The sequence below is a fragment of the Camelus bactrianus genome, chromosome 33, assembly GCF_048773025.1.
Source record: "Camelus bactrianus isolate YW-2024 breed Bactrian camel chromosome 33, ASM4877302v1, whole genome shotgun sequence".
Lineage (NCBI taxonomy): Eukaryota > Metazoa > Chordata > Mammalia > Artiodactyla > Camelidae > Camelus > Camelus bactrianus.
The window spans coordinates 19,162,311-19,189,782 of NC_133571.1; the positions used below are offsets into that span (position 1 = coordinate 19,162,311).

Sequence of the window (27,472 nt, forward strand, 5' to 3'; positions counted from 1 at the left end):
GCATCCATCCGGTGTTTCCTTTCTTACCATACATCCTAGAACTAGAGTTAGTGCAAGGAGGGATTTTAGTTCCCAGTCCCCTATAAAGTAACTCCCAAGACCTAAAAGGCGGTTTATTTATGAAATTTATTTTCTTATATAAATTATGTATTTCTCTGGGCGGACAGCCTTTACCTTATTGCACTAATAGCACGTCTGTAATACCAAGCTACAGGACAAGTCTTAACAAGGTTCGTATTCTTCAACGTAGCACTTGTCTACCAGGCACTGTAGAGAGGAGGGAAAGCCAGGAACTGCTCAGGTGAAGAAGGGGCTGGGGGCCACGTGTATCCCCTTCTGACAGCTGGTTTTCTCCCAGGAAAGGGAACATGCAAAGTTATGTGTGGATTCTCAGAGTGGGAGGTGGTTTGGGAGGCTGAGAAGCCCATTGCAGCACTGCAGCTCGGCTCCCTGTGTTTCCGAGGAAGCGGGGACTCCCCTTTCACCCGTCTGCGGCACCTCTCTGGCCTAGCTGATGCTTTGGGTAAACGGGGAGAGGGGTCATCAGCGAGTTAGCAGCAATTAAGAACAGGCCATACACTGCCACCATGTGGGGTGTCATCTTGGCCCTAGGGACCTGAAGACTATCCTAGGGAGAGGTGCCACTCAAGGCCCAGAGCTGGCTCTGGAAGTCTCTTCATCTAATGGAGCTGGCAACGATGTTCGGACATTCCCTAATTCCTAAGTAGCCAAGCTCTGGTGTTGGATCTTCTAACCATTGGTCAAAGCTGTAATGAGACCGAGTCTCTAGGCAGAGTGAAGGGATGCCTGAGTAGGAACAGGGAAGACTGGGGTGGGGGTGGGGCACCGGGCAGTGACTGTTAACATGACTAGGCCCTCCTTGCAGGTGGAGGCTGGGCTGAACAGGGAGTGGGGTTAGGAGCTCCTCCTAGAGCTGGAAGCCCCTGGAGCTCCCCTTGCTCTGCCTTTGAACTACACTGAAGACAAGTCGCTCACATACTCTGAAGCACATTCTTGATACAGGGATGGGGGCTTTGGGGGGAAGCGGTGATTTGGTATTGGGCAAAAGCCATGTTAAGCCTTCATGAGGGCAGCCACAACAGCCTTGGCGTTGAGACTGCGTAGGTCACAGTAGGTCTGGCCAGTGCCCACAAAGACGATGGGTTTGCTTGTGATGTAGGTCATAGAAATAGCAGCTCCCACCTGAATGGGAGAAAAGGATCCCCAGTCAGCTCCAGGCCACTCCCTGCCACTCCCTCAGCAACAGAAGGCTTTGGAGCCAACTGCTCCCTTGTGAAGGCTGGCTGTCTCCCTCCCAGCCCCACTCTGCCCCATGTCCATACTTACCTTGTCATCAATTGTATCAAATTTGGTAAGGACAATGCCATCAATGAGCCGAGGCGTCTGAGCCATAGAATGGTCAGCCAAGGCTCTGTTGAACTTGACCTGGAAAGGAGAAACATGATGTCAGTGCTTCTGCTACAGTGGCCAAGGCTGAGGCTGGAAAGAGAACCGGGCTCTAGCCCTCACCAGCTGGTCCACAGCCTCATTGCCTACTAAGGCCTCCCCTACAAACAGCACCAAGTCGGGCGCGTTGACAGTAATGAGCTTGGCCAGGGCAGTCATCAGAGGGGCGTTGTCTTGCATGCGGCCCGCCGTGTCCACCAGCACCACATCAAAGCCTTGGTTTCGTGCTAGAGAGAAAAAAAAGCGGTCAGCTCAAATCTGGACTACTGCGCTCATTTCAGCTTGCCCTGAAGGAGTCCCAAACTGGCCGCCTTAAAAGCCTGTTTCCTCGGGCTCTAGGTGACCTACCAGGTCATGTAAAATCAGAAAAAACTCCCATGCTCGGCCATCAGGCACATTTAGGAGAAGGATGACAGTAGGATAAAGATGACCAAGGAGAGGCCTCTCTGGTTGGGATGCATTAGCCTTGCTTGTAACTACACCTGGGACCCCAGAGCAGAGCATGTCACTAAGGCTGACCCGTTTCTGAGCAGTAAGTTGGTAGTAGGGTAATCCTGGTCCTCTCCAAGTTCCAAGAGAAACCAAGGAAGAAAGGGGCCCAGACCAGCTCCCCGCTTGTTGTGCACTGTACCAAAGGCAATAGCTTCCATGGCAATGCCTGCAGCATCCTTGCCGTAGCCCTTCTCGAACAGCTGCACCATGGTGCGGCCGCCGTGCTTCTCCGGGGGGTGGAGGGCGCTCAGGCGCCGGGTGTGCGTCCGCAGCTGCTCCACAGCCCCAGCGCGAAACGTATCACAGGCCGCAATGAGGACACTGAAGCGATTCTCCAACAGCCAGAAGGAAATCTGTGAAAATGGCAAAAGAAACTGCCACCTGGACCCAGAGGCTAGGAAATGGGGAAGAACAACGTCAGAGATGAGCTGGGGAACTGCACTGACCTTGGCAAGGTTAGTGGACTTCCCCACGCCGTTAACGCCACAGAAAGTAACCACGTAAGGGCGCTGGTGACGCTGGGCGTCCATGATATCCCGGAGCATGTCTACGCGGCGCTGTGGCTGCAGAATCTGCACCAGGGACTCTTGAAGAGCTTGCTTTACTGTGGAAGTCACCGCTGAAAGGGGGAGGAGGAGGCAGATCCATGAAACCCAAATAACATACTCCAAGGACGCCCAGGACAACTCAGAGCTCAAGGAACTAGGAGTCTGCCCAGGAATCCACACCATACCCGACAGCACTTTACAAGTATTAACTCATTTAGTTCTTCTAATTTAGATGTTATTAACACCTAGAATCTAAGCTATGTAATAGATTAGAGGTTATGGAATTTGTCAAAAATCACACACCTAGTAAGAACGGAGGTCTAGTGGAAGCCTCCTGGATAACGCCTTACCTAAGGACTTCTGGCTGAGGGAGGTACTTACTACTGAACGTCCCCATCACCTTCCCTTCCAGCTTGCTGGCCACAGACTCACAGAGCTGGACTGCAATGTCGGCTGCCACATTCTTAGCTGAGGAGGGGGGACAGGTGTGGTGTGAGTGCCACATCAGCAGTGAATGACCCTCATGGTACCACTGAGAAACCACCCCACACCATCCCTACCCCGTAAACACGAGCCCACCTGCTCGGCAGACTCACCAATGAGGTGGTCACGCATCTTGTCCAGCACAGATTCCATGTCTTCACGAGTCAAGCTCTTGGAACCCACAAGGCCCTTCAGCATCCCAAACATGCCACCCAGAGTCCCCTTGGTAGCACTGCAGGCACAGGAGAGTACAGATGCACAAAAGCCAGAGGGCAGGGGTCCAGGCCCATCAGCTCTGCAGCTGCATGTACCACCCGCCACCTGAAACCCCCTACCTGGGTTTGGTGGAGTTTTGAGCCGCCCCTTCGTCATCCGAGCTGCTGCAGTCCAGATCCTGGAGCTGCCCCCCAGGCCCAGTCCCTCGGATCTGGAGGGTGTAGGAAAAGGAAGGAGGTGGGGTCAGGGACACTAAGGGTTCTGTGAGGGAGAAAAGCCCAGGGTTCGCCCTGCCTGCTCTGCTCTCCCTTTATGATTTGGGAAGCTCCAAGTGTGACTCACCCCCTCACTCCAAGAAATCAAGGGTACCACCTTCCTCATTTCCACTTCCTCCCCCGTTTCTTACTAACGGTAGCCTTCACTCTGGCCCCTGCTGCCTCTTACCAAGTTGATGTCCTCAGGCGGGGCCACCTCAGGGGCTCCGTTGGTGGTGGGGGTGCTGTAGTCCAAGACTTCCTTGGGAGCAGAGCCACCCAGTGCCCACACCCGGGGCGCCTTTTTGCCCTTCTCCTTGGGAGCATCTGACTTTGCAGACTTACTGCAAAGGGTTACAGCACAAAGGGTTATGGTGGAGAAATGGGAGAGGAAACATCCACCCAAGAGTCAGAGACGAGAACTCTCTCGCTCCAGCGTGTCTAGATAATGGTACTCATGGTGCAAGCTGGGATGCTCACCCGGACTTCTCCATACCCTTCCCGTGCTTCTGAATGAACTCTTCTCGCTTCCTGCGTATCAGTTCCTCTTTGGAAAGTTCCACCCCATTCTCAGGCCCCACTGGACCTGGCTTTTCTGCGGGGACTGCTTTGCTGGTAGCCAAAGGGCCATCAGAACCTATCAAGGACAAAACTCACTGAAAAAAGGACCAAACTCCAACAAAATAAACAAATGGGAAAAAGTGTCCCAAGTCGTAACGAGGAAACATCTAGGAGCAAACATCTTGGGGATGACAAGGACTGGAGGTGACAGTGAGGGTGGCAGGCCCCCAAGTGAGGGAGGCAAGCAATGACAGAGGAAGGACAGGGACCACTTCAGTCCTTGACGACTTCTCAGGCCCCAGGACGTCCAAGCTCAAACTCACCTTCTTTCTTTGCCCCCTTGGTTTTTCTGCTGTTCTTTGCTTTTTCCTTGGGCTTTTCACCCCGTGTCTCAATCATGGACCTCACAGGTTTCTTGGCCTTTTCAGAATCTTCAAATTTCTTCATGGTCGTGGGAGCACGGATCTTACTGCTCTCCTCTGCTTCACTAAAGAGAAAAAAGGATAGTCCAAATCCAGAGACACGGCCCTCACATCAAGAGGACAATCAGAACTGGGCAGCAAGCTCAGGAGTGTCCTTCAAGCCACAATTTACTACACTTGAACTGCCCTCCAGAAGGAGGGAGCTCATCAAGTCATGGAAATTGGTTTCGAAAGGAGAGGCCTCTCACCGAAGGAGCCGCAGGAAGTCATTTTGGAAATCAAAAGTGCCATTCAATAGACTTAAAGCACTTTGCTGTTGGATCTCAGTGCGGTACTTGTCCCGAAACAGCCGGTGCACATCGTCTATCAACTTGTCTACGTACGTCAGTGTTAGGATCTTCTGAAAACCAACCTGTTTAGGGAAATAAACAGAGCCAACAGATCTGCTTACATGCCAGCCCAGAACAGAGGGAAGCCAACTCAACCCAGGCCTCCAGAGACTGGCTCAGCCACTTGGCAGGTTGCCCCGACCGGAGGAACGCCAAGCTCTCTGCCTGGGCCCAAGAGCTTCCTCCCTTTCCCCCTCCACCCTCCCTATCTTCTCAGTTACTTCATCATATACACTGGGTGCAATTCATCAGGATTCTCCTAATAATCAGGACTGTGTTGCAAACGTATTCATGCCCCTCTAAAATATCTCCCACTTACCACAAACACCAGCTCAAACTGGTTGTCCAGCTTGTACTTGAGTGTAAGAGCCTCATGGGTGAAGGAGTTGTTACCTCCCCTTTCCTGGAAAAAGAGTGTATCTCAGAGTTCGGACCATCACCACAAAACATAAACTTGGACGCCTCCAGGATTACCTTTGAGAAGTAACTAGACATTCCCCCAAAGTCAAATCTGTTCCCAGGGCGAGAAGATGCGCGGGGACTGCTTGCTCTCCAGCACTCCACCAGGGAAAAAAGGAGACACCAAGCTGGGGGGAAGGGGAAGGAGGTGGGAAGGAAGGACACGTGGAGACGGAAGGAAAGTAGCCCTCAGATAAACAATCGGGTTTATTAGCAGCTGTACACTATCTACAGTTCTTGAAAGACGCTTTTCCATCCATTATCTCATCCAGCCTTCGAAACGACAGAGAACCAAGCTGCTGGGAGTGAGTGGAGGGAACAATGGGAAGTCTCAATAGGATAGGGAATCAGGCCAGAGTCCCAGAAAGCGGAGGGGGAGGGGACGTCGCAAAGTTGCGAGAGGGTCTGACGGGGGCGGGAGAAAGAAGTCAAGTCCGGATTACGAGTAAGGGACCAGTTTGAGGTGGGCCGACGGGGTGGGAGGGAGGCGCAGGGCCAGTCGAGGGGACTATGGACCAGGTCAGGGGGACGCCCAGAGTTCTGATCCCGCGGGGGCGGTACCTGCAGCAGCACGGAACGAATCAACGCGTTAACGGGCCCGGTGCATGAGTCGCTCACGCCCTGGAAGCACCAGAGCACGAGCCCGCCTTTCGAGAAAATGGTGAAGAAGTCGAGCATGGCGGCAGCGGGAGAGGAGCCGGTCCGGCGCCGGGAACTCAGGCCGCGATCGCCGCCGCTTCCTGCTGCGTCAAGCGCGGGACACGTCACACCAGCGGCCCCGGAAACCGGCTCAGCCGCACTTCCGCTCGGCGCCGCGGGATACCCTCCCCCGCTCCACCCCAGGGCGCGCAGGACTGACGTAGACGCCGGGCTCGCCAATGGAGGGAGTGGGCGGGACTGGGCGGGGCTCTTGGGGAGTCACGGGAGAGGACGGCTGTCTATAGGGCGGAGGGGCGGGGTCCGGAGGGGAGGCTGGCCAATGGGCGCGCCCGCCTGAACGGCCGGCGGCGCGGAGTAGTGACGTGAGGGTGGGACGCTATTGGTGTGAGGCGGCCTTCTCAGACCTGTCAGGCGCAGCAGGGCCATGCTTCGGAGGGCACTGTGGCTCGGCTGGGGCCGGGGCCTCTTGGGCCTGGGGCTAGGCACACGCAGAGGAGTCTCTACTCTGGGTAAAGTGGAGGGCAGCGGAGGGTATCGTGGTTCTTGGGTGCCCCCAATCTCCAGCTGTGTCCAGACCTTCAGGACTTGGGGGCCCAGCCCACGGAGGGAAGACAGTGGTTCGCTGGGAGAAGGGGGTAACCTTGCCTACCGGAGCTTGTAAGACCGGGGCAGATGTATAAATGCCAAGCTTGCCCTTATCAGGTAACAATTCCCAGGTCATTCTACGCTTCACCTTTCCTCCAGAATAACAGCAAGGCTGATTCATTGGTTGCTTATATGTGCATTAAGTCCTGCTCGCGTGCAGGAAGCTGCGCTTAGTGTTGTGGCTGTGAAGGAGGGAGCAGAGAAAGAGACAATTCGATGTATGCTCTGCAGGTGCCTGAAGAGGGAAGGCTTCAGTAGACCAGTCCAACACTGGGTAGAACCCAACTTGTAGGCTGCCCTGCACTGCTAGTGCCAGTAGCTAGAGTAATTGTAGAAGTTCATGCAGCAGGTGGGAACTGAGATCAGCCTTGAAAGCCGATGTTTACTGGTTCAAAGAAGGCATGATTTCCAGGCTCTGGAGAATTGAGCAAGGTTAGAAGGAAAAAAAAAGTGTTCTTGTGCAAGGAATTAGCAAAGTCCATCTCGATAGAGAGTTAGAAGTAGCGTGAAATGTATTAAGTCAAGATCAAAGAAAGATTTGAATGCTACTGAGATGGAACTTTGAATTGGAGACGGAAGACTTGGAGATTTGTGTGTTAGGGATGAAAAACAAAAGGATTCATTTATTCAAGACATTGATTGAGCATTTAGGGTGTGCCAGGCACTGTGCTAGGCTGGAGATTCAGTGGAGAGGGTAGACATAGTACAGCAGGAAGCAATCACAGATAAACTCAAAGTTGCAAGAGCGGTTCACAGAGCTATGAGATAGCGTGACAGGAGAACTTGGCATAGTCTGGGGGGTCAGGAAAAGCTTTCCTGAGAAATATGATAACTGAGCTGAGATCTAATGGAAGCAAGGAGTTAACTAGGCAAAGAAGTGGACACAGAGTTTCAGAGCAGAGAGAATATCCATGTGGATCCCCTGTGGCGGGAATGAAGGGGCTGGGGCTGGAGTGTGCAGGGAGGATAAGGTGAACGGGAGCCAGAGCGCACAGGGTCTCATGGGCCATGTTAAAGATTTTGGGCTTTTATCCTTAGAGTAAGGGAAAGCCACCAGAGGGTTTTAAGCAAGAGGGTGTGCAGTTAAATTGGTGTTTAGAAAAGATCATTCTAGCTGTGATATAGAAAAGAAGTCAGGGGGTGGGGTGGGCAAGAGGAGAATGAGTGGAAACAGGAGCTTTTGCCAGTCTAGGAGAGATTATTGTGGTTTGGTCTAGGGTGGTGGTGGTAGAGATGGGAAAAAAGGGGATAGGTTGGGGAGATATTTAGGAGGCAAAGTCATCAGGACTTGATAACAGATGGGACATGCATGTAGGTTTGACGGTTGTGACGGATATCCAGGATAAGATATCACTCAGAGGTACCATGCTTCAGTGGGCAGTGCAGCTTGGGGTGTGCCAGGACCTCTTGGTCCAGGAGCCTGGGCTCAGAGGAGAGAAAGGTCTGCACAGGAAAAAAATATGTGTAAGTTTCCCTAGCCTAGGGAGAGAGTAGAGAGTGTTAATTTTAGGAAGTTGAATCTTGCAGTGCTGGGCATAATGCATGCAAAGGTAGAGGGACTCTGTCATAGAGTCCACGAAGCAAAGCTGTGGGATGCTGCTGGGTGCAGGGTGACCTTGTGAGAAGGGATGACAGTGAGGACTGCCACCTCAGTGTCAGTTTAGCCCACCTTTTCCTGTGCTCATCCTCTGACCCCCTCCTCCTGGAAAGGAAATGTCTGGCCCTCTTTGACCATAACTGCATCCCACAGAATGGGATGGAAAGGTGTCCGAGATTAAGAAGAAGATCCAGTCTGTCATTCCCGGAGGGGCCTGGAATCCACTGTATGACACCAGCCACCTGCCCCCTGAACACTCAGATGTGGTGATTGTGGGGGGTGGGGTGCTTGGCCTGTCTGTGGCCTATTGGCTGAAGAGGTTGGAGAAGCAGCGAGGTGCCATTAAGGTGCTGGTGGTGGAACGGGACCACACGGTGAGATATGGGGTAGGGCAGAGTCAGGAGTCGGGCACAGACTCTTATTTCACTAAGGACTCTAGGGACAGGGGAAGGGGGGAGAGAGGAAAGACCTCAATCTTTGAAGGTCCAAAGGGCCAGGTCTGTGCTTTGGACTTTGTTGAGAAATAGTCCCAGGTTCTTTCTCACTCAAACTAGGGACCTTGACAGTAAGGTTTTTGCTTCTGAAAACAAATTTCACAATGTTGGAGCTTTTGAGATCTCACAGGTCTGGCCTGCATTCAAGCTATAATTCACACAAACAGCTTTCACAGCCCCCTTTTAGGCTGCATTACTTCTGAGGTTTTTGCACTTTGGTTGTTTCTATACTGCCAGCTAGTCATGAATCTTGCTACTCTGGCCAGATCCCTCTGTGTTCTAATTAGTAGAGCAAATGTCAGTCTCCTGCCTTCAACTTCCGGGCCATTACCATTTTGTCCGACAGTGCCCAGCCCTTTTTCGAGGACTGACCCTCTCTGCTCTGCACATCTGCTAATAAGGATTTTAATAACTGTTGTCCTCTGGGCCACGGGTTGGCTTATTCTATGGGTTTATGCAAGTTTAGATCATAAACTTGCAAATAGGACTCCCCTTTAATTCGGGGTATGTGACACCCTCCGTTACAGTATCCTGCTCACGTGTGACAGGGTCCCCCTCGACTTCCCTTGTCTTTCCACAGTATTCCCAGGCCTCCACCGTGCTGTCTGTGGGCGGGATTCGTCAGCAGTTCTCATTGCCGGAGAACATCCAGCTTTCCCTCTTCTCGGTCGAATTTCTGCGCAACATCAATGTACATGCAGTGAGATTTGGGGGTGGGGTGGTGACCCCTTCTTTAGCCCAGAGAGAGGAGCAGCCCAGCTGGCTGGGGGAACATGGAGCAGGAGTGGGTCAGGCAGCTAGGAGTTGGCACCCCTGGTTTTCTTCCCAGTGGTGGTGCCTGGAGAGGGCTTCTCTCAGGGCTGGGGCACCGAGCCCGGGGGCTGTGCTGGGAAAGCCGGGGAAGCGCTCCCTCTCTTCCTGAAGTCAGCTTCTTTGAGGAGCTTTGCTTTGCACACAGGAGTACCTGGCTGTGGTCGATGATCCTCCCCTGGACCTCCAGTTCAACCCCTCCGGCTACCTCTTTCTGGCTTCAGAGAAGGGTGCGGCGACCATGGAAAACAACGTGAAAGTGCAGAGGTGGGCACCTGGCGTGGCTCCACGCTGCTGCCCAGCCGCACGCACGCAGCGGTTTGGGGAACCGGGACGACAGTTGAGGAGACAGGCCGTACTCTCTGGGAGCTCAGTCTGTCAGGAACGACAGACACGGGCAGGCTTCCGATCCCCAGTGCTAAGTGCTGTGATACAGACGCGGACAGAGCACTGTGCTGTGGTTCCTAAACTGCTGGGCGGTGACAGCCTCCCAGAACACGCCCCACCTAATAAGTCAGGGTCTCCAGGGCGGGGCCCAGGAATCAGCAAACTTCTTCTATAAGAGCCAGAGAGTAGAACTTGTAGGCTCGGCAGGCCGTACGGTCTCTGTTGCAGTCACTCAGCTCCGCACCTGAAGCACAAAGGCAGCCACAGACAAAAAGCAAGCAAAGGAGCAGGGCTCGTGTAAGAGACAGGCTGGTGCCTGACTTGGCTGCCCCACCTCAAGTGGGTCTCATGACCAGTCAAGGGCAGGCACCTTTAACAGATGCTTCCACAACTCTCACTAATAACATCAGGTCTTGTCCTAAATGCATTCCCGATAGTAACTCATTTAATCATCAGAACATCCCCACTTTACATGTGATGAAACGGAGGCACCCGGAGCTAGTAAGCGGCGGCCCTGGGACTTGAACCAGGCAGTCTGGTCGGGGCTGTGCTCTTCCAGCACCTACAAGGCTACCTCTGGGCATCAGGGTCCCAGAGGAGGTGGTTGTGCTGGTGAACAGGGTTGTACTAGGAAGTGGACAGGAAGGCCGTCCCAGGCAGGAGTGGAGGGAACAAAATGACCTGTCCTGTTGTGAAAGGATGTGGAACAGTGATGGGGTGACAAGACGTTCAGTGTGGCCAAAGGGTGGCCAGGCTGTAGGAAGGGAAGGGGGTCAGATGCTGAAGATGGAGCTTGGTCTTTGCCCAGGCAGCAAGGGGGGTTTGGGGTGGCGGAGTGACGTGAATGGCATGGAGCCCCCACTTGTGGAGCTGGGGCCCATACTCCCTCTGCACACTCACCCTCTCCACCACACACACACAGACCCACACATTTCTCCAGGCAGGAAGGAGCCAAAGTTTGTCTGATGTCTCCAGAGCAGCTTCGGAACAAGTTTCCCTGGATAAACACAGAGGGAGTGGCTTTGGCATCTTATGGTGAGGCATGTTTGCAGAGGGGTCAGGGGGTGAGGGGCGCCTCAGGTTGGAGGTCTCAGCACCCCACAGCCTCATCAAGGAGGAACACGTCCCTCCTGGCCAGCAGGGCCTCCCCAAGGCCATGCTAGCACTCTGTCCTTCCATGGGATTTGACTCTGGTGCAGTTGGTCAATATGAGCTTCCCCAGCTTACAAGCCCTAAAGAAGAGTGAGAGGGGCAGGAAATACCACAGGAGGGGCGAGTCCTAGCCCCTCTTCACGAGTCCTCTTTCTCCTTACAGGGCTGGAGAACGAAGGTTGGTTTGACCCCTGGTCACTGCTCCAGGGGCTTCGGCGAAAGGTCCAGTCCATGGGGGTCCTTTTCTGCCAAGGAGAGGTGACACGTGCGTCTGTGGTCCCGTGTGCCCACTGCTTGTTTCCCCTGCCAGCCAGGGCCAGCCTAGACCAGGTCTTACCATCACACACACACTGAGCAGGGTTGGTGGGGGTAGGGGGTTCTCCCTGAGAGCTGGTCCCAGGCATCCTGACTCTAGCTCCTGACCAGGATTCTCTGTGACTTGTGATCTGCTTGAAGCTTTGGACAGCTCTCCTGTCCTGGGCAGCCAAGTTCATCCCAGTTGCCCCATCTCTGTGTGCTTCAGTGTCTGTGGGAAAGCTCCCTGCCTTCCAGCTCACCTTCCTTGTGAAACCAGTGAAGCCCCCATCTTCTTCCTCTTCAAGGCCTCAGAGGCTTCGTTTCTTTTCTTTTTCCTGCAGGTTTTGTCTCTTCATCTGACCGCATGGAGACCCCAAGTGGGGAGGAGGTGATTTTGAAAAAGATCCACGAAGTCCACGTAAGTTCCCAGCCTAAGGACCTCCTTTACCAAAATGCAGGGATGAGGAAGGCGGTGACTGTCATTTTGACCTTCTTTGACCTACTTCCAGTGTGGGGAAACTGAGGCTCAGGAAGAAAGGTACCACTCCCGGTGCCCGGTGCGTGGGCCAGGCCATCCCTCTGCTCTCCCTCTGGTGCCCACAGGTCAAGGTGGACCACAGCCAGGAGTACCAGCCTGTGGAATGTGCCATAGTGGTCAACACAGCGGGGGCCTGGTCCGGGCAAATCGCAGAGCTGGCTGGTATTGGGAAGGGGCCACCTGGCACCCTGCAGGGCACCAAGCTGCCCGTGGAGCCAAGGAAAAGGTGACAACACCCCTTACCCTGAGGCAGCTGAGGGGGCGATGAGAAGAGAGTCGGGGAGGGGTTGCTGTCCCCACTGCTTCTTAACACCGCTGGTCACGGCAGGTATGTGTACCTGTGGCACTGCCCCCAGGGGCCAGGCCTGGAGGCTCCGCTCCTTGCAGACCCCAGTGGAGCCTATTTCCGCCGAGATGGATTAGGCAACAACTACCTGGGCGGCTGCAGTCCCACTGCGGTGAGCTCCATGGGTCAGGGTGCCGGGAGGGGGACGGGGGTTTCGGTGAGGGGTCAGGCTTCCTTGGAAGGCCTGGCACTGGTAGTGATGTAGCAGTCCCTTTTGGGTTGGAAGTGGGGACTCCCCCCCTTATCCCCCACCTACAAGGGGACTGATTAAAGGGGTCAGTGAGATCTGGGTCTGCCCTTGTGTCACAGGCAGCGTAAGCCTTGTGCCCACCTCTCCCCCCAGGAAGAGGAACCGGACCCAGGGAACCTGGAAGTGGACCACGACTTCTTCCAGGATAAGGTGTGGCCCCTTTTGGCCCAGAGGGTACCAGCTTTCGAGACTCTCAAGGTAACTGGAAGGAGATGGTGGCACTGGGACGTCTCGGTGCCCTTGGACAGCCTGTCCACACCTCAGTGCCTCCACCCCACATCTGCTGAGGACCCATCCTGTCCACCCCCTCAGCCGTGGTGGAGGGTGCTGTGTGCAGACCCTGACCGGGAGTGAGATGGCGCAGTTCGGCAGCCCCCCGAGAACCCCACGTCTTGTGTACTTGCAGGTCAAGAGCGCTTGGGCTGGCTACTATGACTACAACACCTTTGACCAGAACGGCGTGGTGGGCCCCCACCCCCTGGTCGTCAACATGTACTTTGCAACGGGCTTCAGTGGCCACGGGCTCCAGCAGGCCCCTGCCGTGGGGCGGGCAGTGGCAGAGATGGTGCTGGAGGGCCACTTCCAGACCATCGACCTGAGCCCCTTCCTCTTCAGCCGCTTCTACTTGGGAGAGAAGGCCCAGGAGCACTGTATCATCTGAGCCTGTCAGCTCTCCACGGGCCCCACTGCCCATCTGTCACCCTGGGCTCTAATTCTGGCCCGTGTTCACACCCACCTCACCGCTTGATTCCTCCTCAGCCCCATGCTGGGGTCACCTCCACCTTCTCATCCAGGTCATCTATATGGCTGGGCAGGCAGGCAGACCACTGCACCCGAGGCCCAGGCTGACAGAGAATGATGGGGCGGGACCCCAGGACTGGTCATGGCTTAGGCTGATGCCAGCCAGCCATAGCCCAGCTGGACAGAACACCTCAGGGGACCTGAGCACCGTGGCCCAGGACTGGCTCCTTCCTGGTTCCTACCCAGAAAGAGTGCCTCTGCCCATCTCTGCACACCCCAGCAGAGCGCAGGCAGGGAGCATTCGGGGGCATCCTGGCCCAGATCTATGGACTTGTCTGTTTACCCTATTTATCAATCAGTAAATGTGATTAACTCCTTCCTTTCAGTCTTCTGTCCCTTCATCTTTTCACCTCACAGCAGTTGTTTTTGAAGCACCCGCTGCCTTTGGTACCAGGCTGGGAGGAGCACAGGAGCCTTCTTAAATCCTGAGTGTGAACCATCTTGTTTGCACCCTAGTTCCCCCTCTCCCGAGTTCCTGCAGGGGTTTGGCTGCAGACGGAAGGAATGTGTTCGTTCACCTATTGGGTATTGATTCAGCTCCTACTCTTGGCCAGGCCTACATACTAGAGACTCATCAGCAGGCAGAGCACAGTGTCTGTCCTCACTGGGGTGTTTCCACCTCTGATCTGCCTGGCCCCTCGCCTCTAGATCGGGTACAGTGCAGTCCCTGGGCGCTGGGAGTAAGCACAGGACGCGGACTCCCACCCCGCTGGGTGTTGTTTCTCCGGCAAGCTTCCCGGGGAAGTTGACCTCGGAAGCTGAGCCTAAAGGATCGGCATTTTAACAAAGTGAATGGGCGGGTGGGGGGTGGGAACCGGAAAAGCAGGGGCGGTAAGCCCAGGCTGAGGGAAAAAGCATACATAAAAGCCTGGGGCCAAGAATTAATAAGTAGGGTGTCCTGGCTAAATCGCGGAGTGGAGGCAGAGGGGTAGGGAGGAGCCCGGCGGGTCACACTCCACGTTAGCGCCCGCAGAGCAGCGCCCGGCCACGCGCTTGGACCGGAGCCCAGGGGAGCGTGCCAGGTGCGCGCGGCCCGGGGCTGCCTTCCCCGCTGCCCCGGCGCCGCCCTCTCCGCGTTCCAGCCCCGCCTTACCAACTCACTGTGTGCGGCCTTTGGAAAAGTCGTTCAATCTCCCTGCGTTATTTTCCTCGATTGTATCAAAAGAAAAAAGGTATAAACGCTTCCTTTGCAGGGTGTTGAGGGGAGGCAATGAATGAAATAAGGGCTTCTTTCTTTCTCCCCGATTGGCTGCCGGTTCTCCTGGTGGGTTTCGGGGAACTTGGGAGTGAAGACTCATCTCCAGGCTTCCGGCGGGTCAGTGGCTGCGCAGCTGCCCACGAGCGTCCCGGCCGGCCCGGGGGAGGCGGGCACGAAGGACGCGGCTGCCCGGGACTGGGTGCCCCCTCGGGTCGCACTCGGAGCGCAGGAGCGGCGGCGGGAGGAGGGGCCGCGGGCCAGGCGCCTCGGCGCTTCCGGGGCAGCGGGCGGCCGGCGGCCGGCGGCCGGCGGCACTTCCCTGGGCGGGGCGGCCGGCACGGCGCCGCCGGAGCCCGCGCCCCGCACCGGCCACACCGCGACGGGGCCGCCGCGCACCCAGGCGCAGGTGAGCGCTGGGCGGAGGCGCGGGCGGGCGGGAGCGGGAGCGGCGGGGCCCTGCGGCCCGGGCGGGTCAGGAGGGCGGCAGGACCGGCAGGGGCCCCGCGGGCAGTGGACCCCTGCGTCCGGTGGACCCCCGAGTCCGATCCCACTAGCGGCCCGAATCCCCCCGATACCTGTCCGGGACTTGCCCCTCCCTGCGGCCCCTCTGCGCGGCTCACCGCCGTCCTCTCTGCGTTCCTTCACCTGGCTGCCGTGTAGCACCCACAAGGCGGAAACAGGGTGGAAAGGCCCTCGGAGAGACCTGTCACCTTCTCTGTCGCCGAGAAGCCGGTGCAGGGAGCCCTCCTTGAGCTTGAGGAGCCTGGCTCGGCCAGGTGGCTTCTGTCTTGAACTGTAGATTCTTTTCCTCCCACAGTCTCCTCGCCTCCTCTGCTCCGGTCGCAGCCTCTCCCTCTGCCCTTCTGATGGCCTTTGTGACAGTGTTTCAGCGAGGACAGGGTTTTATTTAGGGTTAAGGGCCTATCGAGGAATCCTATACACAATCATTTCTCGAACATCTACCGTGGGCTGGGCAACGTGTGACAGCAGTGAACAGGACAGTGCGCCCACGTCCTCCTCCTGGAGACGTTAGAAATCACACACAAGTGCCGCTAAGAGACGGGAGGTTTGGACTACAAACCGCGGAGCTGACGCACCTAACCTAGGCGACTCGGAGGGTCAGGAATGACCCGACTGTCAGAGGAAGTCACATCTAGTTATTTTTAAAGCCCTTTTAAAAAACTGAACTGCAACCTGTGTACAGAGAAGTGCGCAGCTCTTAAGTGTGCAGCTTAGTCAGTATCACACAGTGAACAGTCCCGAGCAGCCGCGTTCAGAGTAAGTAAAACATTACTGGCACTCCAGACGCCCTCCTATATGCCCGCTCCCAGGGACTACTTTCACCTACGGGTAACTGCTGTCCTGGCTTCTAACAACATAAATAGTTTTACTTAATGTTGAACTTCTGATACTTGGAATCATACTCAGGTACTTTTTGTGTATGATGTTTTATACTTAATATATAGATTGCCCCACGTTGCATTTAGCAGTTCATTTCTTTTCCTGAAGTGTAATTTTGAACTTATGGATAGACCACAGTTTATTCTTACATTCTACATTGAACCCAGGACCTCGTGCATGCTAAGCATGTGCTCTGCCACTTTGAGCTATACCCTCCCCCTGCTGAGACATTCTTATGTTGGTCTTTTGGTCAATATTCATAAGCACTTCTGTTGAGTATATCCCTAGGAGTGGAACTGACCACTGTGTTTGTGTTCGGCTGTAGTCTATAATGCCAGTTTTTCAAGCTCCTTGTACCAATTTACACTCCCACGGGCAGCACCAGAGTTCCTCCACTCTCTTACCAATACTTGATATTGTCTGTCTTTTTCATCGCAGTCACTCTGTTGAGTGTGTGGGAAGTGGGGTTGCACTGAGGTTTAATTTGCATTTCTCTGATGACTAATAGATTGTGCATCTTTTCATATGTCTGTTGGGCATTAGGATATCCTTTTGTTAAGTATCTGTTCAATTCTTCTGCCCATTTTTCCAAGAGATTGTCTCTCTTTTTCTTACCAGTTGATTAGCGCTCTTAAAAATTCTGGATATGGTATACATTGGCTATATATATTTTTTAAATATCTTCTCTCTCTCTCAGGTGATTGCCTTTTCACTCTCCTAACAATGTCTTTTGAAAAATAGAAGTTCTTCATTTTAATGTTGTCCAATTTATTATTTTTTCCCTTATGGTTCTATTATTTATGGCTAGTTTAAAAAGAAATCGTTGTCTATCTTGGGAGGGTAGAGGGTGGCTGAAATGGGTGAAGGTGGTCAAAAGGTATAAATTTCTAGTTATAAAATAAATAAGTCCTGGGATGTAATGTACAACATGGTGACAATGGTTAATAATACTCTACTGTATATTTGAGAGTGCCTAAGAGAGTAGCACTTAAAAGTTCCGATGATAAGAAAAAAATTCGTAATTTTGTGTGCTAATGGATGTTACCTAGACTTATTGAGATGATTATTTCCCAGTAGGTACACATACTGAATCATTGTGTTGTACACCTGAAATTAATGTAATGTTACATGTCAGTTATATCTCAATTTTTAAAAATCTGATAAATAATCAAAGTCAAGATGCTAATCTCCTATATTTTCCTCTAAAAGCTTTATTGTTATCCTCACAAATACCTACTATCCATTTGAAAAAAAATTTTTTTTTGGTATAGTGTGATATATGGGTCAAGATTCATAAATAAGTAAAAATAAACTAGCTGTATTTTATACACAAGGCTGTCTAAATTGACCCAGCACCATCTATTAAAAAGGCCAGCTTTCCCCCTGCACTGCAGTGTCAGCTTTGTCATAAATCAGGAGACTGTATGGAAGGGGTCTGTTTCTGGACACCCTATTCTTCCATCTGTCTGACCTTGTGCACCAATATCTCTGTGCCTTGATTACTGTTGCTTTAGAGTAAGTCTTTATTACTCTGGTAGTGGAAGTCCTCTTAAAGTTCCTCTCTAAAAATTGTAGGGTTTTAAAAAAAATCTAACCCAGCCCCCAAGGTAATTTTCAAAAATACATAAATAGCCGTCATTTTGTAAGCTCAAAAGGGAACTAATGTACAAAGGCATAATTCGTAAACTGCATCCATCATTAAATCCACTGCTGACACAATCCACATGGCATTCAGTGCCTGCGTATATTGACGTGAGACCTGCAGCAAAGTAAATACAAAATAAATTCACACCATTTCAGGTAAAAATGGCCTTGAGTACATATATAGTTTCAAAACAAAGGGAATTTTTTTAAACTAAAAAACTGTTTTCCAAGATCCAGTTTGTTACTTTTTGTTGTTATCTTTTGTTGATAACAACAAAAAGTAACAAAGGCCCGGGAAAGGCCCAGGAAAGTCTTCTGCTGGGGTCTCACCTGGCCACAGTCCAGGTGTCAGCTGGGGCTTCGACGCCATCAGAGGTGCAAATGAGAAAAGATCCATTTCCAAGCCCCCTCGGGTTGTTTGTTGGCAGAATTCATCACCTTGCGGTTGTAGGACTGAGGTCTGTTTTCTTGCTGGCCATTAGCTGGACACCACTCGCAGCTTCTGGAGGCTGTCCAAAGTTCCTTGATACCCGGCCCTCTCATGACATGGAAAATTCTCCCAAGTCAGCAAGGGAGTGTCTCTCCAGGCTGCTGAGATGGACTTTTACACTGGCACCCACACGTATGCACATACATACATATGTATACAATATGGATGTATGTATGCATATACATATATACACACATGATCTTATATATATATTTCCAGTTTCTAGAAGCTGCCGCAGTTCTTGCTCACGACCCCACGTTACATCGACCTCAGCTTCTGCTGTCACATCTCCTCTCTCCCTCTGACCCTCCAGCCTTCCTCTTCTAAGACTTTTGTGCTTACATTTGGCCCACCTGGATGACCCAGGATAGTCTTCCCATCTCCAGCTCCTTAGTCACACCTGCAAAGTCTGCTTCTGTCAAGTCGGGTAGCTTCTTTTCCCTGGTTCTGAGGATTGAGAGGTGAACATCTTTGGGGGACCACCGTCCTATCTACCACAGACAGTGATTCCAGCTTAACACAAATGTAATGTGAGTTACACAGGATACAGATTCTAATCATAGGCCTGCATAGGTTTCAGTACATTCCCTGTATGAGAGATACCAGAGACCAGTTAGATACTGGAGAATACTTAATACACTTCGGATTTTACACAGTGAAACCTTATAGTATGTACCTCACGCATGAAGTTCCTTCATATAATATTGAAAAAGTATCCCAGGAACACTGAAGGTGACATACTCTTGCTTGTTTTGAAGAAGGTTTTCACTAATTTTCTGTTAAGTCTTTGTAATTATCTCCAAAGTAGGTATTTAGGTCTCTATCTTTCTGCTGGATGAATTTCTTTTTAAAGCACAGGGAAAAGTGACTACACGTAAGGCCACACAACAAATCAAAGAACAGACAGAGATAGTGATGAGACCCTCCTGCTGGAGATTTGAGTTCATTATCTTCTTATCTGCTTGACAGCAATGGCTTCTATAGATCAATATGTGACTATCATGAAATCCTGTAAAGATTAAAGCACATTTGAGTGTGATCGCTCCACGGCCTCAGCTGCACAAGAACTGAAAAGCAGCAAGGAAAGTGCGGTAGGGTTGTGGCTTCTAGGAAGCAGGCAGTGTGTACGGTTAATGGCACTTACCCGCACTCTTGCTCAATTATCCTGTGTCAGACATGCTGTTATTTCCTTTGTCTAAGCTTTTCCATAATGTCAATCACTAGGGCTTTTACCAAGCCACTTCCAGTGGCTCTTAGGCAACTGGATTTCTTCTTAACCAAGCAATAAAAAAAGGCAATTACCAAAAAGCACCATGTATTGCCAAAAGGGTAAGTCATCTGATAAAATGAGAAACTGAAACTTTTAAATCTACATCTGTTAAGTGTTATGTTAATTTGGAACCTGTAGGCTATCATTAAAAATATCAAATAATTCTCAGTTTGTGAGTGGCTCAAAGACAAATAGTGAATGTTCAAATTTAAATGCAATTAAAAATATTTAAATAATATCAAAAGCGAGTGACATTATATCTACTAAGAGGGGGGAGGGGGAAGAACATCTTGAAAGGTTGCACTGAAGATGTCAAGAGACAGCAACCCCTGAGCAGGAGAAGGATTTCAAAAGCTAACAGTGGTTACCAGGCATTGGCGCAACTTCACTACTTCTACGGTCTGAGATCCAGAGTATTGGGTAGGAAAAGAAACACAGGCTCTTGCTAATGTTCTCCTTTTCATGTCCTTTTGGCTGGCTTGGCAGCTATCTGCTTTTCTTTTCCAAATATACCTCTGGCCCCATAGCCCTTTCCAATTCTTCCTTCCGTCCCCCGACCCCCACCCTCTGCTGCTGCAGCTTAAGTTCTCCTTTTTTTTGAACTTGGGTATGTTTTCGTGAGTCATCAGTATCTCTTGTCTTCTGTGCTTCATCTTGGCATAAGGGTGTTCAGCAGTTAGCAGAACAAAGCACTGTTGTCCAACGCTGGTGGACAGCCTTTAAATTTTGGAAACTCTTGTCTCGGTGTGTCTGTTCATACCCGTTGTTCTGACTGTTTTGACCTCTGCAGGTCCATCAAGTCGTGAGGAAGCAGACCTTGCTCTACAGCCAAGTTCTCCGCCAGCCCTTCATCTTCAGAAGTGTCACTAGAATGTAGTGGCTTCATCACAAATCAGGGCGGGCTCTGCTCCAGGAAGTGTCCTCCCAGAAACCTAGGCTGAAAGAACCTCCACCATCAGGGACATTGTCCATTGTGCTAGACAGGGAACATGGCAAGCTGCCCGTCTAAGGTACTCCTGGTCCTTCGCACTTCCATGTACATTTAGAAGCCGTTTGACTATCCCTTCCCTCCAAAAAAACAAAAACTTTCTGAAATTTGGGGTAGCATAGATCTAAAGAGTAGTTTTAGAGGGGAGGGTGTAGCTCAGTGGTAGAGTGTATGCCTAGCATGCATGAGGTCTTGGGTTCAATCCCTAGCACCTCCACTAAACTAAACAAACAAACAAACAAACAAACCTAATTACCTCCCCCCTAAAAAAGCAAACAAAAATTTTTTTAAAAAGAGTAGTTTGGGGAAAACTGATTATAATACTGAGTCTTCTAAACCATGAACATAACATAACCATCCAATATCTGGATTATTTTAAACACATACTAACCCATACTGTTTTCTGGGCATTGTATGCGATGGACCGTTAGCAGTTTACACAAATCATCTCATGTAATCTCCACAGTAATGCTGAGCAGGCTCTAGCATCATTTCATGTCACAGATGGAAAATCTAAAGTTTGGCAAGATGGAGTCTGCCAAAAGCCCCGGTTAATAAGAGATCTGGGTGCTCTGCCTGCAGACTCTTCGGTCTTCACCCCTGTGTGACACTACCTCCCCGCGGACAGCTGAGGGAGATGGGGAGGGAGGGATGGAGGGAGTGATTCAGGGGAAGGCAGACTTGGAGGTTTCTTACACGTGCCCTCTCTCTACTGCTAAGCGTCTGTCTGCCTCGATACGTAATTATTTGACCAAACAGCAATGGACGTTCTTCTCTGATTTCAGCATTTACACAGGAAGTTCCTATAAAGAGCTGCCTGCTGGCCGCCCTTCCGCAGATCCCAAATGCTCTCCGAGCTGGGTGGAGCAGAGAACAGTCACTGACCTGGTCATGCTGAGTTCATACGCTGTAAGTCTGACTGCTACACAGGTCGGGGTTTATCTAGAAAGCAGCTCTCATCACAGGGCCATCTGTCCCTAATCCCATAAGGGATGAGACTGAGCCTCTGTCAGGCACAAGGAGAGAACGAGCATCCAGAGCCTGTGTGCTGGGGCCAGGAGGAAGGGGAGTGTGGCTTTTGTGATCCTCTCTGTCTCTTGTAGGATGGCTGTTCCATGAGGTCAAGACTGGGTCCCCTCCCATCTCCCACTTTACCAATGCCTGGTCTCATGGGGTTAGTTCGGAGCCCAACACTATGGCATCATCAACCTCCTCCCCAGCTCCTCGCTCCAGGTCCAGGAAGCCTCTGGGCAGGATGGCTGGTGAGTGGATGCAGACTCCAAATTCCAGGAGGCTGCCTGGTCTGTATATGGGCCCTGGAGAGAGGCAGGAAGGCTGACGACAGGGGCTCCTGCCTTGACCTTGGTGCCCAGAGGCTCTGTGGGGAGCAAGAAGAGGAGGCGTCCATCAGGGAACCCTCAGTCCTCTGGCTCACGGGTTTTCCAGGTGTGCTCAGCTCCTCTTCCCAGCCTGGAAACTACTGTGCTGAGTGCTTTACACTGTGTCTCTTGTCGCCCACATCTTCAGAACCATTCCAAGGAAGGAGCCAAGCAGAGAGAGCAAACAAATCCATCTCCAGAACACCAGACTTTCTATCCCTATAAGAAGGAGACAGCTGAATTGAAATCATCTAGAGTCCTCACAATATACCACACACTCCATTATCTCAGTTAATCTTCAACAACAGCTAAAATGAACCCATTTTACAGATGAGGAAATGGACACAGAAACTGACTTGCTTCAGATCATACAGAAAGCAAACAGCAGGTCCACAGTCAAATCTGTGCCCGACTCCAAAGCGTGGTTCTGAGTCATTCAGCTCCAAGCTCTCCAGGAGCTCTGAGCAGTGGCCGCCTCCCACACTTTACCCATTTAGCCACAAGCTCGGGTTTCTCAGGACCAAACACATGCCAATCCCTGCCCCTCTCTCCCTCCCATAATGGGGAGCCCCTTAATCGAAATCCACCTCCCCTCAGTGCTGAGAGTGGGTTTGGGGACTAATCTTTACCAGCTTCGCGTGGTTCTACTTAACAGTCTCCCAGGTGGTTGACTAGTCAGCTCATGGGAAGTTCTGGTTAGGATAGGCTAGGGTTACCACAAATCAAAGGGCCTGGAGCAGGCAGTCATTCTTCCCAGTCAGGCTGGTATAAACAGCCAGAGTTCTTGTCTTTTTTTTTTTCTTCTCCTCTCTCATATTGTTATACTAAAGTTGTTTGTGTGTTTTTTTAATTATTGAGGTATAATTGACATATAACATTCTATTAGTTTCAGATATACAACATAATGATTCAATATTTGTATACGTTGTGAAATGGTCACCACAGTAAGTCTAGTTAACATCCATTATCATACATAGTTATAGACTTCTGTTTCTTCTTGTGATGAGAACTTTTTTTAGGGAGGTGGTAATTAGGTTTATTTATATACTTATTAGAGGAGGTACTGGGGATTGAACCCAGAACCTCCTGCATGCTAAGCATGTGCTCTACCACTTAAGCTATACCCTCCCCTCTCTTCTTGTGATGAGAACTTTTAAGGTCTACTCTCTTAGCACTTTCAAATATGCAATATGGTATTGTTAACTATAGCGGACAGGCTGGACATGACATCCCCATTGACTTATAAAACAGCCAGAGTTTTATGTATCCCCAAACCTTTAAAGATAAGGGGGACTTTGCGGCAAGTCCGGAAGGCTATACACACTAGCAGAGCAGCAGGTGTGGAAATAAGGTGGGCAGGGGAGATGGGTGGGGTCCTGCCTGGGTGGCTCCTCCCTGCTGTGCACTGGGGGCCAGAGCAGTGTTTCTCCCCACAGACTGGTTCAGGCAGGCCCTGTCCAAGAAGGCCACGAAGACGCCCGTCTCCCCGGAATGCTCCCCCAGTGACGTTTCACAGCCGAGCTCACGGGACAGCCCCCCACCCCTGGGCCCCTGCTCAGAGGCGTCTTCCACCCCAACACCGACACGCGCAGGCGCCGAGAGCAGCCTCGGCGGCGGCGGCGGCGGCGGCGGCAGCAGCAGCGGCGGCGGCGGCAGCAGCAGCAGCAGCAGCGGCGGCCGCTGGAGCAAGGACTACGATGTGTGCGTGTGCCACAGCGAGGAGGACCTGGCGGCCGCCCAGGAGCTGGTCTCCTACCTGGAGGGCCACGCTGCCCGCCTGCGCTGCTTCCTGCAGCTTCGCGATGCCACCCCAGGCGGCGCCATCGTGTCCGAGCTGTGCCAGGCGCTGAGCAGCAGCCACTGCCGCGTGCTGCTCATCACCCCGGGCTTCCTCCGGGACCCGTGGTGCAGGTACCAGATGCTGCAGGCGCTGAGCGAGGCCCCCGGCGCGGAGGGCCGCACCATCCCGCTGATGTCAGGCCTCAGCAGAGCCGCCTACCCCGCCGAACTGCGCTTCATGTACTTCGTGGACGGCCGGGGCCCCGATGGCGGCTTTCGCCAAGTCCAGGAGGCTGTCCTGCGGTGTAAGCTGTGGGATGAAGGGAAAGGGGGGGGAGGGGCTTCAGCCAGAGCGCCTGCTCTACTTTGGCTTTTAGGGGACGCCCACTGTGGCCCAGCACGGGCGGATCTTGTATTGCACTTTGCTTTATTGCATTTAGCAGATACTGCGCGTTTTTACAAGTTGGAGGTTTGCGGCAACGCTGAGTTGTCAGAGGACGGTTAGCCTTTTTTTTAACCGGTAAAACATTTTTTTAAATTAAGGCCTGTGCATTGTTTAAAAAACATAATGCTGTTTGCACACTTAACAGACTACAGACTAGTGTACGCATCACTTTTATGTGCGTGGGAAGCCAAAAAGATTTGCGTGACTCCCTTTACTGCCATGTTGGCTTTATCGCGGTGGTTTGGAACTGAACTCGCACTCTAAGGTGTGCCTGTAGTTCCAAATGCAGACTCTAGAAGACTGTGTTACTTGGGCAAGTTACTTAACTGCTCTGTGCCTGGGCTTTCTCATTGGTTAAATGATAGTGATACTGTATACCTAAGTAAGTATATACACTAAGTAAGCATTCAGAACAGGGCCTGGCACGTGTAAAGTACTCGTAACAGGCAGGGCCTAGCGCACAAGTCCTCAATAAGTAATAGCCATTATTATCATTATTAGTATTAATAGTGTGAGGTTTCTCTCTCTGAGGTCCAGTTGGAGATGACCACCAAGAGCTGGGAAGATGCCAGGAGGGACCCTGGTTTAGTATTGGTTTAGTAAGGCAAACAGGTGCAAAATAGTAGGAAAGACTTGCCTAGGACACACATACCCAGGGAAGGGGCATAATGTTACAGTGGGTTTGTAAGTAAAATAGACCAAAATGTAGCAGAGGCAGGGGCCTGTGGGGAAAAACAGAGATGCTGGGATTTGAGGAGAGGGACAAGCCCTGATTCTGTTTGGTATCTTTCAGATCTGCAGAGCCTCAGCTGACACTTCGCTCACCATGGGACCCAGAAAGTTGGAGCAAAGCAGGAAATGGAGTTAGAGAGCCCAGGGCCTTGCAGGGCCTTGGATTCCAGCAGATATGCTGAGTTGTAAGGAACGAGTTGGCAGCATGTTGTATGTGACCCTGGGATCTGATTGCCTATGCCTTCCATTACTGTGGGCTCCCAGGAAGGCCCCGGGGAAACTGGGGACCCTCCCAGGTAAGGCAGTGAGGAAGCTGGGGACTTCCCCAGGAAGGCCTGGGGAAGCTGGGGACTCCCCCAGGAAGGCCATGGGGAAGCCAGAAAGCAGAGGTGGGAGGAGCTGCTGATACCAAGATGATCACCCATGTCTTGCCTCCTGCCTAATTGGATATGCAGCCTGGCACGTAGTGCCCATGGCTTCTTCCCATGGAATCAGGTGCTGGCGAAGGATGCATTCCTCCCGACGAAGGGACTCGCCTGCTTAAGAAGCCGGAAGCCCAGACTGCTGGCCTCAGCTGGGTGGTTTTCCCAGCTGCGCGGGGCAGCCCTGAGCAGGCGGCTGGAGGGAGCATGAGTCTTTCACACTCACACTGCTGCTCCCGCTGCCTCCCAGGGACGGCCTTCACTTCTGAAAGCTACGTGGAAGACATACTCAGCACGGTCCTGTATTTCTTTTTACTGCCTGCCTGTCATTAAAGGCTCAAACCTAGAAACCATTCTGAACGGACAGGGAGCAGGCAGGGTGAAGGAGAGGAAAGCTCAGCCCCTTCAGCTGGGTTCAAAAGCCCACCCGCCGATGCTTTGACATCTGGGGGCCTCATCGGGGGTCTGGCCAGCCAGAATTCATGCTTTTCCGGTAGCTCCCTCCCCTCTGCACTCAGAAGAATCAGCGTACTTCTTCTGGCAGATGACCGTGTACCTTGTAGGATAGTCAAAGTTTCATTCAACTGTTCTCAATAGAAGTTGTTTTGATTGTTGAATTGAAATGAATTTATTAGTCCCCCAACATGTACTTTTGTGTCTCTTCTCTCACTTTCCCCTACCATTTCTCCTCCTTTGACTGCAAGGAATTTATATATTTTAAAGTGAGATATAATTGACATATTAGTTTCAAGTGTACATGATTCGCTATTTGTATATATTGTGAAAAAATTTTTATTTTTAATTACAAATTATCTTATTACATATGGAAGGACTAAAGAATAGTATAATGTATACTCATGTACCCAACACCCAGCTTAGAAGCAAAACCTTACACTCCCCATTCTCCTCCCTTCTCCCACCGGAAGTCACCACTATTCTGAATTTTTAATGCATCATTCTTAGCTATTCTCTGGGAATTTATTACACATGTACGCAGCCCTGACAACATACTTACTTTTACATGGTTTTATACTTTACATAAATGGTGTTATCTTTATATTCTGCAAAATCCTTTTTATAAACCACGTTTGTAAGATGTGTGTTGACACGTGCAGCTCCAGGAAGCTCACTTTCATTCCGTTATGTAAATAGACCACTGTTTACAGTTGCACATTCTTTCAGAAAAGGACACTTGGTTGTTTCCAGTTCTTTCGCTATTAAAAACAATGAGCCTATGAACATTTTTATTCTTGTAAATGTTTCCAGGAGCAAGATTTTCTAGAATTTAGTCTAGATAGGGAACAGCTGGGTAGTCAAGAATACACCTCTTCGGTTTTGTTAAGACGATACTAAATTTTCTTCCAAATTGGTTGTGCCAATTTTTGTTCCTACATTTGCCTATAAGGGTTGCCACTTTTTCATGTTCTTGCTAACACGTAGGATTATCAGATTTTTAAATGTTTGCTAATCTGGTGGTTGAAAGCTGGTATCCTATTGTCATAATATTCTCTTTTCCTTTTGCCTTTTTTATGAAAAAGAATTTTTTTTCTACTAAATGAAAGAGGAAGTTTGATGAACCTTCATACACCTATCATCGAGTTTCAACCATTACCAGAGATAAGCTTGTATTTATTACCTACCCATTCCCTCCCCACTAGATCATTTTGAAGTAAATCCCAGGTATTATTTTTTTCCTAAATATTTAAGTATGTATTAGTAGTTTTTTTTAAAAAATATGACCACAATATAACAGCATATTTTAAAGAACAGAAGTTTTATTTTTTATATAAAAACTTTTACCTATTATTTTGTAGTCTGTGCTTTTTGTGTCTTCTTTAGGAAGTCTTTCCCTATTCCTATATTTTCTTCTCGAAGTATTTCACATTTAGGTCTTTAATCCAACTGGATGTTTTATTTGAGTTTGTTTTTGTTGTTATTCCTCTTGGTGTCTGAGTCAGAGAGCCATTTGTTTTTCCCATTTGAATACCCATTATTTACTGACTAGTCCATCCTTCCCCCCACTGATTGTGATGTCACTGCTGCCATGTTGTCATACTCAGGGGTCTACTCCTGGGCGTTCAGGCTCCTCTCTGTCTGTTCGTGCATCCGTGCGTCAGTGGCTTACTGACGGTGGTGGTTAGTGAGCCTCAATAAACCTGCCAGTCCTCCCATGCCTCTTACTCCTCATAATCACAGTTCCTTTACTCTTTCATATAAATTCTTTATTCAATTTGTCAGTTGCCAGGAAAATGCCAATTAGTGTTTTACTGGATTTACATTGAGATTAATTTGGAAAGAATAGATGTTTTAATGATACCTGAATCTTTCTCACCAAAAAAATGGTATGTCTCCATTTATATCTTTAAATGTATTTCAATAAAACTTTGTAAATCTTTTCCATATTGGTTAGTCTCATGTTTTATGAGATTTATTCCTTAGTACTTCATATTTTCTAT

General features: G+C 50.9%; 3 protein-coding genes and 1 long non-coding RNA gene across 13 annotated transcripts; 2 read left to right on the plus strand and 2 right to left on the minus strand.

The window, feature by feature from the left end:
• Nucleotides 1–107: 107 nt before the first annotated feature.
• SRPRA (SRP receptor subunit alpha) lies at nucleotides 108–6,091 on the minus strand. Its single transcript, XM_010961676.3, has 14 exons — nucleotides 5,853–6,091; nucleotides 5,152–5,235; nucleotides 4,692–4,855; nucleotides 4,345–4,508; nucleotides 3,941–4,097; nucleotides 3,651–3,804; nucleotides 3,326–3,417; nucleotides 3,104–3,222; nucleotides 2,889–2,975; nucleotides 2,406–2,578; nucleotides 2,099–2,312; nucleotides 1,531–1,694; nucleotides 1,348–1,446; nucleotides 108–1,203 (listed from the first exon to the last, which is right to left on the minus strand). The coding sequence occupies exons 1-14, from the start codon at nucleotides 5,967–5,969 to the stop codon at nucleotides 1,075–1,077; spliced, it is 1,917 nt and encodes a 638-aa protein (XP_010959978.1). The 5' UTR covers nucleotides 5,970–6,091; the 3' UTR covers nucleotides 108–1,074.
• Nucleotides 6,092–6,303: 212 nt separating this feature from the next.
• On the plus strand, nucleotides 6,304–13,587 carry FOXRED1 (FAD dependent oxidoreductase domain containing 1). 9 transcript variants are annotated; one of them, XM_045521696.2, is made up of 11 exons: nucleotides 6,304–6,460; nucleotides 8,347–8,567; nucleotides 9,268–9,378; nucleotides 9,649–9,764; nucleotides 10,825–10,919; nucleotides 11,200–11,301; nucleotides 11,675–11,751; nucleotides 11,843–12,097; nucleotides 12,200–12,329; nucleotides 12,527–12,665; nucleotides 12,874–13,587. In XM_045521696.2, exons 1-11 carry the CDS (start codon nucleotides 6,376–6,378, stop codon nucleotides 13,064–13,066), a joined length of 1,524 nt encoding a protein of 507 aa, XP_045377652.1. In that variant the 5' UTR covers nucleotides 6,304–6,375; the 3' UTR covers nucleotides 13,067–13,587. The 9 variants fall into 9 exon arrangements, with proteins under 9 accessions (XP_045377652.1, XP_010959979.1, XP_010959982.1 ...); XM_010961677.3 differs by having other exon boundaries at nucleotides 6,305–6,460; nucleotides 9,646–9,764; XM_010961680.3 differs by having other exon boundaries at nucleotides 6,305–6,460; nucleotides 9,646–9,764; nucleotides 11,937–12,097; nucleotides 12,561–12,665.
• A 339-nt stretch (nucleotides 13,588–13,926) lies between these two features.
• On the plus strand, nucleotides 13,927–27,418 carry TIRAP (TIR domain containing adaptor protein). 2 transcript variants are annotated; one of them, XM_074356958.1, is made up of 6 exons: nucleotides 13,927–14,440; nucleotides 20,062–20,281; nucleotides 21,045–21,168; nucleotides 21,363–21,521; nucleotides 23,075–23,722; nucleotides 24,656–27,418. In XM_074356958.1, the coding sequence occupies exons 4-6, from the start codon at nucleotides 21,455–21,457 to the stop codon at nucleotides 24,673–24,675; spliced, it is 735 nt and encodes a 244-aa protein (XP_074213059.1). In that variant the 5' UTR covers nucleotides 13,927–14,440; nucleotides 20,062–20,281; nucleotides 21,045–21,168; nucleotides 21,363–21,454; the 3' UTR covers nucleotides 24,676–27,418. The 2 variants fall into 2 exon arrangements, with proteins under 2 accessions (XP_074213059.1, XP_074213058.1); XM_074356957.1 differs by lacking the exon at nucleotides 13,927–14,440 and adding an exon at nucleotides 14,670–14,872.
• Nucleotides 17,061–19,382, minus strand: LOC141575852 (uncharacterized). The gene is made up of 2 exons (XR_012503808.1): nucleotides 17,842–19,382; nucleotides 17,061–17,626 (listed from the first exon to the last, which is right to left on the minus strand). It is a non-coding gene; the product is annotated as an uncharacterized LOC141575852 (long non-coding RNA).
• Nucleotides 27,419–27,472: the final 54 nt, after the last annotated feature.

Excerpts from the sequence above, each read along its gene's own strand:
- SRPRA (XM_010961676.3), bottom strand. The coding sequence starts at position 5,969 with ATGCTCGACTTCTTCACCATTTTCTCGAAAGGCGGGCTCGTGCTCTGG. Across the intron at positions 5,236-5,852 it reads TTCGTTCCGTGCTGCTGCAG|GAAAGGGGAGGTAACAACTC; the intron begins GTACCGCCCCCG and ends CTCTTTTTCCAG. Across the intron at positions 4,856-5,151 it reads AGTTTGAGCTGGTGTTTGTG|GTTGGTTTTCAGAAGATCCT; the intron begins GTAAGTGGGAGA and ends TTCCCTAAACAG.
- FOXRED1 (XM_010961677.3), top strand. The coding sequence starts at position 6,376 with ATGCTTCGGAGGGCACTGTGGCTCGGCTGGGGCCGGGGCCTCTTGGGC. Across the intron at positions 8,568-9,267 it reads TGGTGGAACGGGACCACACG|TATTCCCAGGCCTCCACCGT; the intron begins GTGAGATATGGG and ends GTCTTTCCACAG. Across the intron at positions 12,330-12,526 it reads GCGGCTGCAGTCCCACTGCG|GCAGCGTAAGCCTTGTGCCC; the intron begins GTGAGCTCCATG and ends CTTGTGTCACAG.
- TIRAP (XM_074356958.1), top strand. The coding sequence starts at position 21,455 with ATGGCATCATCAACCTCCTCCCCAGCTCCTCGCTCCAGGTCCAGGAAG. Across the intron at positions 21,522-23,074 it reads GCCTCTGGGCAGGATGGCTG|ACTGGTTCAGGCAGGCCCTG; the intron begins GTGAGTGGATGC and ends TTCTCCCCACAG. Across the intron at positions 23,723-24,655 it reads CCAGGAGGCTGTCCTGCGGT|ATCTGCAGAGCCTCAGCTGA; the intron begins GTAAGCTGTGGG and ends GGTATCTTTCAG.